General features: G+C 42.9%; 1 protein-coding gene across 2 annotated transcripts in view; it reads left to right on the top strand.

The window, feature by feature from the left end:
* Nucleotides 1-1,000: 1,000 nt before the first annotated feature.
* HIBADH (3-hydroxyisobutyrate dehydrogenase) overlaps nucleotides 1,001-17,663 on the top strand; it is an 86,439-nt gene continuing 69,776 nt past the window's right edge. Inside the window, exons 1-4 of one of the 2 annotated variants that reach the window (XM_051611348.1) lie at nucleotides 1,022-1,133; nucleotides 9,629-9,759; nucleotides 11,695-11,855; nucleotides 15,648-15,757. In XM_051611348.1, the coding sequence (XP_051467308.1) occupies nucleotides 11,709-11,855; nucleotides 15,648-15,757 (257 nt within the window). In that variant the 5' untranslated portion in view covers nucleotides 1,022-1,133; nucleotides 9,629-9,759; nucleotides 11,695-11,708. Of the gene's footprint in view, nucleotides 1,134-9,628; nucleotides 9,760-11,694; nucleotides 11,856-15,647; nucleotides 15,758-17,663 lie in introns of both variants that reach the window. The other variant, XM_051611347.1, reaches the window with a different exon arrangement.

Genomic DNA, 17,663 nt, shown 5'->3' with positions numbered 1-17,663 from the left:
CCTGGAGCGAGCAGCACAGCTCTTAACAGCTTGTTCAGACACGAATCTCCCCGATGCTGATAAACCCGCTGCCAGGTCTTTGGGAGCTGTGCTCTGGGCAGGGGGGGCTCTTCGTTTGTCGATGTTGAAGAGGACAGGTCAGCATGAGATGGAAGGAGGCGCTGGTGTCAAGAAGAGTTGAATGGAAGATGCTGATGTCTTTAGCTTTAAGCACCAAGCGAAACAGGTAATAGAAAACAACAACCAGTTAAACTTACTGTGAATGTAGCATACTAAAACACCTTCCCGTAGGCTGGACCCGCTATTCACAAAAGCCCTCTGGGTATGCCTAGCGGAAAGTGGGAGCGCTTCCAGCTGAAGCTGGGAACGAATTGACCACTCACGTAGAGGAACGGTATTAACGGGAGATCAGGCGTTTTTTGCACATTTTGGTGCGCGAAAGGAGCGCCTTGTCACGGGGAAGGTGTGCTGGCTTCGCGCACTCAGCGCCACGCACGGCTTGCTGCGCTGCGCAGCGCTGGAAGAAAGACATCCCCGGCCCTGTGCGGGGGGGGATCACTGCCCCCCGGGGCAAAGCCGGTACAGGGCGGCCTTTCCCCTCTCCCCGCGGGCGCCGTGCTGCGGGGCCCCGGCCTCCACCCGCCGGGCCGCGCTCCCGCCGCCGGACACCGCGACCCGCCCCCGCCACAAACCCGCTCTTCCCTCCCCGCTCCCGTCAGCCAACCGGCCCTCCCGGCGCCGAGGCAGGAAGCGGAGGCCGCGGCAGGGAGGCGGGCGGGCAGGCAGGCAGGGCTGGAACGAACCCCCTTCCTCGGGGGCGCCGCCGGGAGCGGGAGCGGAACCCGCCCCGCCCCACGCCGCTCCCGGCGCCGCTGCCCCAGCCGGGCTCCAGTCACGGGGCGGTGGGCGGGGCCGGGAAGGAGGCCGTGCGCGCCCATTGGCTGAGCCCCGCGGAGGAGCGCCGGTGGTTGGCTGGCGCCGCTGCCGCTCGCAGCGCGCGGGCGGCGGGGCGGGCTGCCGGCCGGAGGTCACTCGGCGCGGGCGCAGCAGCATGGCCGCGGCTGTGGTGCTCGGGGGACCTGCGGGCTGGTGGCGCTGGCACAGGCGGGTCCGTGCCGCCCGCGCGGCGATGGGTAAGGAGGTGCCCCTCTCCTCGGCTCCACCGGCTCCGCCCTGGCCGCCGGGCAGCCGTCGCCGGGCGGGGAAGGGCCGGGCCTTCCCAGGGGTTCGGCCGGGGAGCGCTGCTGCTGTTGCTGCTGCTCCTGCGCTGCCCTTCGCGGCCCGGGCCCTCCGGCGGCCACGGGCCCGGCCCTGCCCCAGCCGTGCCTCGGAGCCGGCCCGCTGTGCAGCCCCCCCGGTGCGGGACACCCCGGGGGAGCGCTGAGGGGGGAGGTCGTCGCTGGCACGACGTGCTCCCGCGGCCGCCTCACTCGAGGCCGCACCGAGGCTTCGGAGTGGCTTAGCTCAATAAATGTTTTCACTCATTTGCTTAAAATACCATGCCTGGAAATTACCCAGAGCCCACCAAGTGTTTGCTGGGGCTCCAGTGACAGGCATGTGTCAGTCACCTCGATTTGGTCAGTGCAACCCTCTCGATCATTGTAACCAATTATTTCCCTGAAGCTGAAGGTAAATCCAGCGGCACTTCCTCCTGTTCCAGCCCTGCAGACCCTCACTCTCACGAATGCGTGGTTCATGGGCCGTGGAAGGAGCAAATACCTTCAAATGTCCTCTCCATTCAAGTGAACGAGGAATGTACTTGCAGAACTGGAGCTGAAGTCACAGAGCTGTGGTTTCCTTTGTCTGACTTGGAAATCGCACTACTGTTTCCAAGTATTTTAGCTGCTGAAGTAAATAACAGAAAATACACCTTCAGCAGTCTTTGCAGTGTCATTTTGATAGCAGTTTGTTGCTCATGTATGTTACTCTGTAGACAGATTCCAGTAAAAAAGGTGAAGACTTTTCAAGGAGTGAACTAGAAGAAATATATTATTTTAAATGTTTTATGATTTTGAAATCTTGACACTTAGCAAGGGGTTACAGAAATTACTAAATTACTTTTAAGTAAGTAACTTCTTAAAAACTGTAATTCCCCATTAAACCTCACTTAAACTGATCGCTGAACAGCGTTAAACACTTCCTTTTGAAATTATCTTTCAGTGTTATTTTTGCTTTACTGTGTCTCTTCTGCTAATGCATTTTTAATAGTTGCAGTTCTGGTGTTGTGATAAGTAATAGCTCAGGTGTAGCAGGTGTATTGGTCACATGCTACTGAAGCTAAATACAGGAGGCCTGTCTGTGTGTTTAGTGCCTTTTATGGTACCACAATTGAAAGCAGTAGCTTTCAATGCGTTTTGAACTTTCTGTGCATGGTAGCTGTCATATTTCTGTAAGAGCTTTGAAATCCAGTGTCTTTGTCAATATTCCAATGGTCATGTTTAATATAGAGAACAGGGAGAGAAAAGATCTCGTTTCTTGGTGTGAAAAGCAAGCCAAAATACTATACTGGCCCTTAAGGTTGCAAAATATGGTTCATCTGTGCCTGAAGACCTGAGCAAGAAACTGTGGCTAAGTCTAAGGAGAAATTGTTACTCTCCCAAGAAACTTCCATATAACTGAATTTCCCTCACAGCTTTTAAGCTCTGATTTAGTAGTGACTGTACTGAAAGTCTTGTTGACTGCGAAGTGTTTATGGGATGAAGGTCTAAGCATTAAGGCTTCTTAACTGCTAAGCCCTACTACTTAGTCAAGGTTTCCCCATCGCTAATGCGTTTACTAGGTTTGCCATCCATTTCTTTAGTTTGGAGTAGTGTAAAAGTTGTCCTTTCAGTGGTGATTTCATCAGCTGTTGTTCTGAGTGAAATGCCATCCTAGTGAAGGAACTGCCAGCTCCAAGAACTATCCACCCCTACAGCTTGGTTAGTGAGCAGTCTGTCTTCCTTCACTACTTGGTCAGTTGCTCTTTGCAGCTGGCATGGACCGTGATGGATTGTTTCTTCTGTATGTTTATACCAGAGGCTCTTAAGTCATCTAGGAAGAAAATAGCTGAGGGCAGATTTTGGAGGAGCATCTTGGGTATGTATATTTGTGTGTTAGCAAGTTGGATAGAGACCTTATAGTCTTGTGATCTGCAGCTGGCTGTCTCTGGCAAAGGTGCTTCATGAAGACTGTATATTTGACCTTACTTAAAAATACATTTCTGGTGGATGTGGGGAAAGCCTTCCAGGGGACTGCTAGGGAAGATGAAAGTGGTATTAGTGAGGTATCATAGCTCAGAAAGGAAGATTTTCTAGTGAATGAAGATTCATTAGCTGATGGAGCTGTTGATCAAAGAAGACCCTGTGAGAGAATGAAAATGTCCTTACAAATAGTTCTGGATGAGTATTAGAGACCACTTCAGTTAATAGTTAAATAGCATTTTTGTTGTTGCAGGAGCTGTGTGTGAACTGTCAAATGATTTCATGCTCTGGTGCAGAGATGCATTAATTACCAAGCAAGGGTTAGGACAGAAAGACCTGCTGCTCTGCAGTCCAGCATGTTACTTAATTAAGGGACCAAGTGTACACTTGATAGTCTTTTTAGATTAAAATTACATACTATATGTTTTTTCTTTAATATATTAGCAGATGTTTAATGAGGTATAGCTACAGATAAGAAAAATAAGGTAAGAGGGCTCTGACCGTTACAAAATAGCATGTCTGTTTTTCATCAGCAGACCTTTACAGAGGAAAGGAAAAGCAAGTGGGATGTTTTCAATGTAAAGCTGGCCCAATTTAGTCATATAATCTTCTTCAACTATGATTTTGTCAGAGTGCAGTTACGAAAATCATTGCATAACCTGTAAAAGCCTGTGACCCTGAGGCAATTTAAATTTCATTGGCAAAAGCTTTTAGGAGCAGAAAGACCTGATTCTGTCCATGTACAGCTGGCCTCTCTAACTTCTGTGTTTCTCCATCTAGTTCCCTCCAGGATCTACTTCAGTGGAGCTTTTCTAAATTTACATAGTCTGCACAAAATGCAGTAGCCCTCTCTGATACTTTATTTCAAAGCAGGAAAGAGAAAAGGGATTGAGTCTTCTGTTGTACCAGAACTTTAGATGCTAAATCAGTGACAAAATCCTTCATTTTAGTGGCTCACATAGAATTGGCATAATGTTTCCTCTGCTTGTCAAGCTACTTCATATGCAACTGTACTTTCTAATAAAGCCCTGAACAAAACCAGCAACTCCGGTAGTTGAGCTTCCTCTGGGCATCTTCCCATGCTCCTGTTAAATATCACCTACTAGGTTGAAAAAGAGCTCAAGATTCACTGATCTAGGGAGATCGAGAATATTAATGTGACTTGCAACCACTCTGATTAGGAAATGCAAATGGGACAGGAATATGTGGGCTGTTATCCGTTGTGCTAGGTTTATTGGTTTCATTTGACTGTGGAGCTAGGAGTTCATCCCACAAGCGAGACATTTTGGTCAACACTGTTCAAAATAGATTTTATAAAGCAAAAAAGTAAGTAATGTTATTGAGATGACAATCTGAGAGTTAGTGGTTTCTCAGCCCTGTTCTTGGCCAGTTAGACTGTGCTTTTCTTTGGAGTACAAGGATACTGGGCCTTTTCCAGCTCTGTCCTCTGTGGTCCTGGTCCTATCCAGCTATTGGTTCCTTTTTGTTTGAATACAAAGAGATGTCTTCTGTACCGTGTATCACAGTGTTTTTGCAGTCTAGTATTTGCAATGAATTCAAGGTGTCAGCAGAGCTGAAATTCTTTCTTGAAACTGTGAGAGTCATTACTTTGGGAGATAGTGTAAAATTAGTTGTAAACATCTGGAATTACGTAAATTTGTAACTGTCATCATTTGGTGTAAAAAGAAAATGGCTTTCAGTATCCTTACCTAGAAGCTTGAAAAGACAAAATTTAGGTCATTGACAGGCCAGTTATTCTAAGGACAGAACTGCGGTCTGTGCATTTCTGAATTTACTTTCTTAATGGGTATATTTGTTCAAGAAAAGGCATTTAGAGATTCATAAACTCTTGTTGATTTTTAAATTAAATTATTTTTAAAGTAAAATGGTCATGATATTGTATATTAGGTCAAGTGTTTCTACTGCAGACTGACTTTTCAAAACAAAACATTTTTATCTGTGTTGCCTGTAAGCCCTCAATATGGCAAGTCATAAATTGATCCTCCTCATCAGTAGAGGCTTCATAGGCATGGGGCTCTGTGAGCAGACATTCACTCAAGAGAATAACGAAGAATATCCTGGGAAAAACCCAAATTCTTTGGAGTCACTGTAGTTGGTTCTGATTTTGCTCACAATTAAATGGATCTATAAGTTTACCGATGTTGTGGGTTCTGTTCCCAGTGAAGGAGAATTAGTTGCACATGGTATCAGCAATTATTTTTAAAGTAGCTTCTATTTCTACTTTTATGGTTAAAGTAAAATGGACTCAATACCAGAGGGACAGTTTCTGCAAATGCTTGTACAATTGATGGGATTAATTGAGCGTACGTGTATGTGGTTCTGCAGAATATCAATCCTTAGATGTTTGAATTACACAGTTGTTTCAAACCCAAGCCTGTGCCACTTATCAAATGGTAAACAGTGTCTAGATATCCAAGCTGGACATCGCTTTCTGTGATAGAACCTGTGGAGTTTCATCTAATATGAAGATGTGAAAAATCATGTCTTCTTAAACATCCCCTGTTTGGCAAACCCCCACTGTCTCAAGTAATCATTAAAAAAGACGCCATGATGCAGTTTATTAAAATTTAATTAAAATTAGCTCTATTACCTGTATTTGTGAGCTAATTTTCATCGGTCCTTTAAAGTAGTTTTCTTATATTTGACTATCTGGGGATCTGGAGTTTTTCTGAAGTTGTTAATGAAATCATATCATTTAAAATGGCTAATTTATCACCAGGCTGTGAGAAGTTAAACAAAACCGAAAAGTCAGCAATTGAGTCTGGAATTGGACTACTTCTCTAACGGGTCCCAATTCCTGTGGATTTGAATATGTTCTAGTTATGACAAAATGGAAAATGGTCCCTGATTCATGAACTAAGGCAAGAGAGAATCAGCAGAGACAGACAAAAGGAGAAATAACAGAATACAGTGACACAAATACTAATAATAGCAGCAGCACATTGCCTTATATTCCAGCCTAATTGTTGCTAAGCCTTCTGGGGATATTGCAAAATGAAGACTTTTAAGGAAGGCCTTACAGTAGAGCAATGGGTTAGTTTAATGGATATTTACATTGTGAAGAGCTGTCTTAGAGAAGTGATAGAACTGTTTGTTGGCCATAGGTCTGTCACTGCAGTCTGATTACCAACTGATGTCTTAGTAGTAAGATGTGATGATAGCCATGAAAAGTCATCAAAGCAAAGCAGCCTTATGTGATATGGTAAAGTAAGGCAGGATGGAAAGAAGTAGTGATAGAAAGTAGCATGGGCAAAATGTCCTTCCCTTAAGATCAAGGCAAGGTTCTGTCTGTTAAGTTGAGGCAGGTGGCCAGGTTCTGAAGTAGCTGAGATGTCAGATATGAAGGAGGAATCAGTAAGGTTTAAGCATCTCATGGATGGGTCTTTTAGGTTGTAGATATGAGCGACAGGCTATACTGGATCTATGTGGTGAAGTTTTTGTAGCAGGGAGGTTACAGGGGTGGCTTCTGTGAGAAGCTGCAAGAAGCTTCCCCCATGTCCAGTGGAGCCAATGCCAGTTGTCTCCAAGATCAACCTGCTGTTGCCCAAGGCCAAGTCAATCAGCAATGGTGACAGAGCCTCTGTGCTAACATATTTAAGGAGGGGAAAATACCAAGCAGCTGTGCAGCTGCAGCCACGGAGAGCAATAAGAATATGTAAGAAAAAAGAACTCTGCAGACACCAAGGTCAGTGAAGGAGGGAGAGGAGGTGCTTCAGGTGCCAGAGCAGAGATTCCCCTGCAGGGAACTGGGAAGACCATGGTGAGGCAGGCTGTCCCCCTGCAGCCCAGGGAGGTTATCACTGGAGCAAATACATGCCTGCAGCTCATGGAGGACCTCATACTGGAACAGGTTGATGCCCAAAGGAGGCTGTGACCCTTTGGGAAGCCTGTGCTGGAACAGGCTCCTGACACGACCTCTGGACCCATCAAGAGAGAGGAGGTCATCCTGGAGCTGGTTTGCTGGCAAGACTTCTGACCCTATGGGGAGCCGCACTGGAGTAGTCTGTTTCAGAAGGACTGCACCCCTTGGAAAGGACCCACACTAGAGTAGTTCGTGAAGAACTGTCTCCTGTGGGAGGGAACCCACGCTGGAGCAGGGGAGGAGTGTGAGGAGGAAGGAGTGGCAGAGACAGTGTGTGATGAACTGACTTCAACCCCCACTCCCCATCCCCTTGTACCACTCAGAGAAGAGATAGAGAAATTGGGAGCAAAGTTGAGCCCAGGAAGAAGAGTGGAGTGGGGGAAAAGTGTTTTAAGATTTTGCTTTGTTTCTTGTTCTCCTACTCTGATTTGATTGGTAATCAATTAAATTAATTTACCCCAAGTCAAGTCTGTTTTGCCTGTGATGATAGTTAGTGAATGATCTCTCCATCTCCTTCTCTCAATCCACAAGCTTTTAGTTATATTTTCTCTCCCCTGCCCAACTGAAAAGGGGAATGATAGAGCAGCTTTGGTGGGCACCTGGTGTCCAGCCAGGGTCAACCCATTGCACAGACATCAATGTTAGTGTCAGCTCTGATATAGAAAAAAGCTATCAATAAAGTTTTCCAAAGATGTTTAAGAGGTTTCGTGATGTGCTTGAGGTGCTTTTTAGATGTCCATGAGATGGTGTGAGAAAAGAATAAAAGCGAACAGTTGTCAAGGTTCAACTCAGGATCGGCAATTAAACCAATGACAACAGTGGTCTCTATCTCCTCCTCCTCCCACCCAGATAGGGAAAGGAAAGAGAAAATAAGGAGAGAGGCTTCCGGATTGAAAACTAAACTAGACAGCTTTAGTTAAATACTAATGATAAAATATGTACAAATATATACAAATATGTACAGGAATGTGCAAACCCCCTATCACCTCCTCTCACCCCCAGCAACTCCCAAGGCATCTCCTGAGCTGTGAGCAGTCCTGAAAAGTCCTGGAACACTGCTGAAGAGAACAGTAGAGCAGACAAGAGCTGAGGGCAGAGATGTGAGGGTCAGGAACACACAGGCCTAGGGATCAAAGGAGATGGATAAATGGAGTTGTCCCTGGATGCTGGCCATGGATAGAAGAAGGAGGGCTTGACTTCCGTGATCCCTGAATTTATACCAAGTGCCACGTAAATATATAGATGGAATAATTTGTTTTGCCAATTTTTCTGTCTGTCTAGTCCATTCCTCCCTGCAGGAGTATTGTAGGTATGACCCTTCTGCTCCTTTAGTGTCTGAAGCAGCAGATTTAACAAGCAGAGCAAAGTGTCCTTGGTCTCTTGGCAGTAATTATAAACGTTTGAGTGTTATCAGTCCACTAGTAGGAAAACTTACTGCTATTTTCAGCAAGTGTGCTGCTTAAAAGAGAGTTCACTGAAGAAAAAAAAAAAAAGTAAAAGGAAAATTGGTTTCATCCTGTCTCACACCAGGAAAATAGTCTACAAGAAGGAGCCTAGACATGGTATCTAGATTTATGCTTCCAACAAGATTACTTGGAATTCACAGAAACAAAGAAAATGTAGGTTTGGAAGCAGAACTAACTTTAAAGCTAGATTAGGTTTCTCAGGGTGCTGCAAGGTTGCTCCAAGGATGGAGGTTCCACCATTTCTCTGTGCAGCCTGTTCCAGTGCAGAACCTTTCTCCTCATCAGGGATGCTTTTCTTTTTTCCAGCCAGAATTTTCCTTCCTGCAGCTTTTTGCCATTGCTCCCTGTCCTGTTGTTGTGCACCACTTCGAAGAATCTGGCTTAGTATTCTCTGTAACTCTTCCTCCCTCTCACTCCATAGGTAGTGGAAGACTGCAATTAGCTTTTACTTGCCCAGGCTAAGCAAAGACAGTTCCCTTAGCCTCTGCTCATATGCCATATTCTCCAGCTCCTCCATCATGTTAATTGGTGTCTGCTGGGCCGTCTGCAGTTTGACCACATCTTTTCTGTACTGTGCTGTGTAGAGTGGAATCACCAATATCTTTGACTTTTGGGGGATGTTCTTGCTAATGTAGAGCAGTATGTAATTAACCTTGTACTGCAAGGATGCACCACTGACTTATACTCAACTTGTTGTCTGTGAGGATCCACAGATCTTTTTCTGCAGAGCTGTAACTTGTCTAGCCAGTCCTCAGCCTGCAATGACATCTCCTGCCCCAAGTACAGGACATAGTGTTTGTCTTTGTTGAACTTCTAGAGGCCTGTTTTTCCAGTCTTTCTGAATGGTAGCTCTGCCCTGCGGTTTTTCAGCAATTCTGTCCCAGGGTGCTTATGTCCCATCATCAGAGTCATTGTTGAAATACTAAAGCAGCAGCAGCAGCTCCAGTATTGACCCATGAGGAACATCACTCATAACTGACTGTTGCTAGTTGTTGAACCATTTATCATGGTTGTTTAAGCTCAATAATCCAGACAGTATTTCTTTCATCAGAAAGTCTTGCAGTCTAGTTCAGTGCATACTTTTCCCATTTGGCTACCAGGATTCTAAAGGAAGCTGTTTTGAAAGCTTTACTGAAGTTAAGGCCAAGAAGATCCAGTGGTATTAAGAGGCAGCGAAAGAAAGATGCTGAAAACCCTGACTTGAACCTCCACAGGAAGCTGCAAGCTTTGGGTGAGCAAAAGGAGCAATTTTTTATTAGTGTAAGTGCCATCCTAATCCAAGAAACCACCAGAATTTGTGGAGCCAGTGGCAGCATGGGACAGGGAGTGACTGCTGCTGAGCTGACCCCAGACCTGGGTGTCTTTGTACCCAGTGTCCCTGAGACCTCTCGCAGCTAGGCTCTGTCCCCAGAAACCCCTCGGGACCTCCCAGGATCCCTGCTCCAGCCCTGGGCACCCCTTAGCACCTCTGGCAGCCTCTATTGAATACTTGGCACCCCCTGGAACACCTGGAAGCATCACCATGACTTTGAGCAGTCTGGTCTAGTGGGAAGTGTTCCTGGCCATGCAGGGGTTTAGAACTTATATGATCTCTAAGATCCCTCCCAAGCCAAACTGTTCTATGATTCTATGTACTGGGAAAGACTGTCTCATAGAAACTATGAGAAAGAAAGACACCAAGGTTATTACTATGGCTAATGATGGTGTTTTAGGCTCTTCGTTGATTTCTTTCCTAGATTTGACATCTAGAACTTGTTAAAAAAGCAATGTGCTCTTTTCCTGACTTACCTCAATTTGCACTAAGTGTTTTCCCAGTGCAGTTTTCTTTTAAATTGTTCTGTCTCTCTAGCTATGTAATTGCTGCAGGCATCAATGGAAACTGTCTCAGACCAAAGTTCTCTCAACCAACTGGATTTATTAAATGTGGCACTTCCAAAATAGTGCTGCAGATGAAAGAGCATGACCATTGCTGGCTAAGAAGGAGCTTAAAGTCAGAAGACTCTAAAATGATTAATCAAGTGTTACTGGCCTAGAGAGGATTCTTTGCTAAGCATTGAGACCTCTTAGAGTCTAGATCCAGCTTAAGCACATTTTCTCTATGTTCACTTCAGAGTTACAGTAGTACTCTAGTTAGTTAGCCTTGTTTCTGGCTGCTTAGCTGCCACCTGCCTTTGTGTTTATTCTGCACAGCTTTTTCCTTTGCTGTAAAGGAGATATTATATTATGTAATCGGCAAAGACATCTCAGCACTGCCAAATTGTGCAGCCCTTGGATTAGGTGTGTTTAGAGTGATGGGACAGGGCTAACGCTACTTACTGTCCAGCATTTGACACACCTGCAGCACTACTTACAATGCAGTATTTGATACTTGCTAGCTATTTATAAAAAATAACTGAAATGGTAGTGTTTTCTATTTGTTGTAGATTATGTTTTATAGTTCTGTCTTGGTAGTACAGCATATAAAATATGGTGGTTATTCCTGTAAAGAAGTAATTGTTTTATATTTATACTCGAGTTTGTTCTAGTTTTCAGTATTTTCTTTTAAGCGATACTGTAAGTGATGACATGGCTCAAATAACTGACAGTGATTTATTATTCAGACTTTTACTTTTGGGTTAGCAGTTTATGTTTGCATCCAGGATCAGAAGAGTCCAGTTTTTATCTGTGAGGGGCTGCATGAAATTAAGTGTCAGCCTCCATCTGGTTCTAGAGAACAGATGCTAAATCCTGGGGCTGCAACCAAAGTGGCAAATGAGGAGTCTGTAAAATATATATAAAATTTGATTTCACATTTACAGTTTAGTATTTTGGCACATAAAAAAACCCAGAGACAAGCCTGCATATTTTAAGTCTGTGCTCCTCTCAGGCTGACACTCAGACGTAAGCTTTGAGGGATGTTGCTCAAGTTTGAGTATTACTTACTTTTTGAAACACATTTTCCTAATTAAAATAATTTTATTTTCTATGTAAAAAGCCATTCAGGGATGGTATTTGTGGCCCAATGTGGGCTATAATCTACAGTTTAAATTATGTGGAATAGGAATCATGTTTCTGCCTTTTTTAAGTTTAACTATGTAAGTTGTCTAAGTCAGTGCAAACAGATGACATCATTGTTATGCATTCCTGTAAAATGCAAGTATGTTGATGTTTTTTGTTTTAAAATTAGTGTGTTCTAGGACAATGGCTTCCAAAACCCCGGTTGGATTCATTGGTCTGGGTAACATGGGAAATCCAATGGCAAAAAACCTGGTAAAACATGGATATCCAGTTATTACGTATGATGTGTTCCCAGAAGCTTGCAAAGAATTTCAAGACTTGGGTGCTCAGGTATAGTAATTCACTTTCTTTATTCCAACAATACCTGTATGTATTGAATATTTCTTGCATGTGATATGTTTTAAATAATGTTTTTTTCAGGGTTAAGATCACCATTGGAAATAAAATAGCTTAGTGAACACAATGTGAACCTCGGAGGTTCGCTTGGAGCAAAGTCCTGGTTCCACCCTACGTCATTTTCATGGTGTTAGCCACAATTGCTACCTTGGACTTCTCTAGCTGTTGTTGTTTTGTTTTGTGGGGGTTTTTTCCCTTTTTATGAGAGTAGGTTGACGACCTGTTCTTTCACCTCCTTTCTCCTGCTTCCTCCTCCCCCAGGTCTAGATGGCCAGTGGGCTGCTTTTCATCTGGTTCTTACTTTGACCTTTTCAGGTTAGATGACCCTAGTTAAAATTTCCTGCTGGCACAGCTGTAAGGGTTATAGGGACATATGAGCTTTCCTGCTGGTTCAAGGTGCAGTCCTCAGGGGCAGGGGAAAAATCTAATTATTTAAGTGCTTGTTCTCTTAGAGGTGAGGGAGGTTATGGTGAGAGAAGAGGAAGGAATGAAAAGGAAAAAGGAGGGAAGGAAATTGATCACATTAAGGAGGTTTACTTTCCTGCCATGCACCCTGTGAAATCTTGGCCCCATTCCAGTCAGTGGTTTTGCTTTTGTTGATCCATTAGTACACCCAGAAACCCATTCAGCCTCTCAGGTGGTTGGGACTGTCTTTTCTAAGTGTCTGAAAAGGTATTTGACATACTTCAAAGCTACAGTAGTTTAGATAGTTGTGGTTGGATGGATAGGTTCATAAAACACATAAACAAAATAGTATCTTCAAATAAGGAGAAACTGATAAAAAAATAATGCTCTGATGTGACAATGTAGAGGATAAGAGGAAATTTTCCAGAGGTGGCAAGGAAACTGTAGGTAGGTCTAGACAGAGGAATTGTATGACTTGAAAGTCTAAACTGTTGGAGCTAATTGCAGCTGTTTAAAATAATGAGGTAACATCAAGATTCCCAGAAGATAAAATGATAAAGTACACCTGTTGATAATTAATTGCAGCTCTCCAAAATAATTACAGAATCTTGGCCTTAAGTGGGAAAGTAAGCTTTTCAGCTTGTTTTCCTAGCTATTGTTTTTATTCTGTTAAAGCAGCTGAGACAATCAGGCATGAACCAGACCTGTTTTGAGAAAGACGCTGGGCAACTGGAATGGATGTCTTTTTTGAACAATCAGTTTTATTTTTAGTTCATGTTCTGGAATGGGATCTATTTGCTGTGGTTGCCCATTTGGATAGCTTATTGCCATAGTAATAGAATCCTTGGCACCCACTGCAAGACTTAACATGCAATATTAAAGGTGAACTGCAATGCTTTTAAAAATAAAGCCAGGACTATGTTTGAAGGTTATAAATCACTAAGAGAATACACGGGTAGGCTTAAATTCAAATAAAACACACTTAAAGAAAATATGTGAACATAACTTCCTTTTCTTGATCTATAGGTGTAAATCCTACCCCAACTTTTTTTTTCAAGACTTGGAAACTTGTGGGTCCAGGGGGCCTTGTAGAAACTACTGTAGAAAGAACATTGAGCTCCAAGGACTGCTTTCTCTTTGGTCTGGCTGGTAGGATAAAACTATTAGGAGTGTTACAGAGGTGAAAAGATGCCCCCCAAGAGACAGTAAATGTTGTCAAATGTTCATTGTTCGAAGTTCAGTGGTAATTCTAAGGTATGTGGAGGATAAGGGATGTTTGATAATAAGCCTGCATATTCTGTGATTCCACTTACTTAAAACTCTAAAGTAAAGAGCTGGGAGAAAGTATATATCAGGAGGCAGCTACCCGCCTGCTGATAGTGAGTAGTAAGTGGAAAACTGGCTGGGCAGACGCATATGGAACCACTTGGGGTGAAATGTGGAGAAAGTTGCAAGGCTACAGACTAGGAAGAATACTGAACAGTGCTGTGAGCAAGTAGACTGCCTCCATACTCTACTGTGTCTTTCCCGTGCCTCATAGTTACCATTTCTTTCTCACGCAGCTGAGTGCATGTAGGTCACACAGTTACTTTGCCTCAGTTTACATATCTATGAATCATGTCTCAAATTTTGAAGTTTGAGAGTTAACTGAAGTCATCTGATGCATAAAGCAGGTTAAAACCAGTATGGTATTCAGTGAGAATGGCATATTGGGCAAGCAGAATTATTAGTTGACTTATTGTAAATATAAAAAAAAATAGGAAAGTATTTTGGAGCAAATATAAGCAGATGTGCATATTGAAGGCACAGACCAATGACCAGTAGGAAGAGAAGTCTCCACTATCCAGTTGCATATTGCAAAATTTTTCAAATGCTTGATGTTTCTTAACAGCTTTCAAATAATTCAACTTAATTTCTGAGACAGGAAGTCCCAAATAAAAGTTTTGTATACTGCTTGTTGAACCAGGTAGGTAGCTTTCCTCTGTGATTGTTTATCATATTTGTTACACTACCAAAAAACCAAGAATGACAATTCCCACTTTAATTCCCACTTTTTGTGCTATGCCCTCTCTCCTCTGTTAATACACATTGAAACTGAACAGAACCAGTTATACTCAGAAATAAAGACAAAGGTGTCATACTCCTATATAAAGAGCTAGGCTCTCTGGTCTCCAGGGAAGCAAGTAATAAAATTAACTAATCAGGTATAGAAGCTTTTCTGCTTATAATTGGCTCATTTATTCCTCTTAACCTTTGTTCTTTGGACTAGAGTATGTTTCCTTTTATAACTGTGCGTCATACCAGATGTTTTGTGCAGTATTAACTTATTCTTTCAAAATAAACCCCTGCATGTTTCTAAGTCCCATCTATGCCAGTTTCTTTACTTTTTGATCAGTGGATACAGTCTTCCCTTTACTTATTTTACAATAAGTAAAACGGAAATCAAGTTTATCATGCTGTATCCCAGAAATCCTATTATTCAGAGTTTCTTACAAATATATCTATATCTTGCTTTCTTTGATGCTGAGACCTTATAAAAGCATTCTATATTAAAAAAATATATATTTATATAAGTGCCTTTAGTATCAAAACTAACAAAAATTCTAACAAATACTTGTAGTTAAAAATAGATAAGGAATGTTGAAATGAGGTCATCAGTTTGTAGATTTGTCTACATTACAGAAAGGGAACAATTTTTGAGGTAACTGTTAAACTGCAATTTCTTTAACCCTAAAAGCCATGTGATATGGCAATTCTGATTTATTCCCACTGACTAGTAACTGCATGTAAAATTTTGCGTAAGTCATTTCTTGAAGTTTAAAAACCCAAGGCACATAACAAATTTAGCAGAATAGGTCATTGTAATATTAAGGTTCCTTTTCATCATTAAGCAACAATAACTGGAAAATAAAAGCTACAAGCCCTTCCCACAAACTCAAGTCTACTTTCTGTTCATCTTGCTTCCTGCTTGAAATCTAATTCCTTTCAGTAAAACTACCTAAATGAGTGAAATCAGATTTGATCCTCCCCAGCTGAATAGAAGGTTCATGAATGGGTGATGGGATGCAAGCATCCCCATTGATGGACATTCTGGAGGAATTTCTGTGACATGATATCTTTTTTGTTGTTGTTGTTGCTCAATCCAATTAATTCACGCTTCCATTACGGTGACAGAGTTTGTTTTGTGTTCTAATTTTTTACTTAGCTTATTTGTGACCTATGACCTGCAACCACTAGAAACAAACTCAGCAAGCATGTTTGACATTTCTTTTTCAGGAAATGTAACCTTATGTAATTATATTAATTTTTTTTCTTTCAAAGGTAACAGATTCTCCAGCAGATGTAGCAGAAAAAGCCGACAGAATTATTACCATGCTGCCTTCTAGTCCCAATGCGATAGAAGTTTACACAGGAGCAAATGGAATTCTGAAGTAAGAATTTGCTGTAGTCTGGAGAGTTCCCACTCCTGTTCAAGGCTGTGTTACACAATTGGGGAAATGATCGGTGTTGCTGTAATTCTTACTGTGCCTTCCCAGCATTGAAATTGATGTTCTCTGTTTTGTCACTATTGATATTTCTGATTACATGAGTTCTCTTAAGCTGTGCTTGCTTTTGAATGGCTTTTGGCTAAAGTTTTAAATCTATTTTCAGTGGAATAATAATGTATGTGAATTTGAAACAACTGAACTATTGCCTACCTTCTCAGTTGCATGTTTCTTTTACGGTAATGTAATGTACTACAGACGAGTATAACTAGAATATATGCTGGCAACAATTATTTGCTCAGATACTTTTTTCTCTAACTTGAAATCCTATAATTGAAATGTTCTGAAGAGATGGCAATGTGTCTCATAACGTTATAGCGCATTAGCATAGAATAGCTAACAAGGCTTTATTGATTTCTACTCTTAGTATCGGTTTCTTACACAAGAAAACATCTAAAGAGAGTGTTTAATCTGAAACAGTGTTTCTTAATTTTTATTCAGAGATTTCCACTGAGCCTGAAATCCATAGTTTGCAGAATTCTAACACTAAAGTTTTTGGACTTGCCAAGTTCAAAAATAAATAGTATTTAAAAGGAGCTTCTGGCCACGTGCACTGCTGCTGCTAGCAGGCTGAGGCAGTCAAATACCTTTGAGGATCACAGAATCACAGAATCTTAGGAGTTGGAAGGGACCTCGAAAGATCATCTAGTCCAACCCCTCTGCCAGAGCAGGATCCCCTAGAGCACATCACACAGGAACTTGTCCAGGCGGGTTTTGAATGTCACCAGAGAAAGAGACTCTACAACCTCTCTGGGCAGCCTGTTCCAGGGCTCTGTCACTCTCACAGTAAAGGAGTTTTTTCTGATATTTACATGGAACCTCCTATGTTCCAGTTTGCACCCATTGCCCCATGTCCTATCACTGGACATCACTGAAAAAAGCCTGGCTCCATCCTCCTGACACTCGCCCTTAACATATTTGTAAACATTGATGAGGTCGCGCCTCAGTCTCCTCCAAGCTAAAGAGACCCAGCTCCCTCAGCCTTTCCTCATAAGGGAGATGTTCCACTCCCTTAATCATCTTTATGGCTCTGTGCTGGACTCTTTCAAGCAGTTCCCTGTCCTTCTGGAACTGAGGGGCCCAGAACTGGACACAATATTCCAGATGTAGCCTCACCAGGGCAGAGTAGAGGGGAAGGAATGTCTCTCTCAACCTACTAACCACACCCTTTCTAATGCACCCCAGGATGCCATTGGCCTTCTTGGCTACAAGGGCACATTGCTGGCTCATGGTCATCCTCCTGTCTACCAGGACCCCCAGGTCCCTTTCTCCTACACTGCTCTCCAGCAGGTCAGCTCCCAACCTGTACTGGTGCATGGGGTTGTTCTTCCCCAGATGCAAGACTCTACACTTGCCCTTGTTGAATTTCATCAAGTTTCTCCCTGCCCAACTCTCCAGCCTGTCCAGGTCTCACTGAATGGCAGCACATCCTTCTGGTGTGTCAGCTACTCCTCCCAGTTTAGTTTCATCAGCAAACTTGCTGAGGGCACACTCTGTTCCCTCATCCAGGTCGTTGATGAAAGTATTGAACAGTACCGGTCCCAGTACTGACCCTGAGGGACTCCACTAGTCACCAACCTCCAACTAGATTCTGTCCCATTGACCACAACTCTCTGACTTCTTCCATGTAGAATCTTAGCGTTATCCAGGTTAATAATGTAAAGGAAGAAACATACAGCAGACCAAAGTCCAGTAGATTGTCTAAAAGTGGTGATAGCTTTTTAGTTATTGATTGTAGACAATATTAACGTGCAGTGATTAGAAAATTAAATAGAGGATGTGGATTTTCTGT

This window comes from Apus apus, chromosome 2 (assembly GCF_020740795.1).
Source record: "Apus apus isolate bApuApu2 chromosome 2, bApuApu2.pri.cur, whole genome shotgun sequence".
NCBI classification, from domain to species: domain Eukaryota; kingdom Metazoa; phylum Chordata; class Aves; order Apodiformes; family Apodidae; genus Apus; species Apus apus.
Note: the sequence above shows the minus strand (reverse complement) of the source record. Positions and strands in the feature narration are given on the sequence as shown.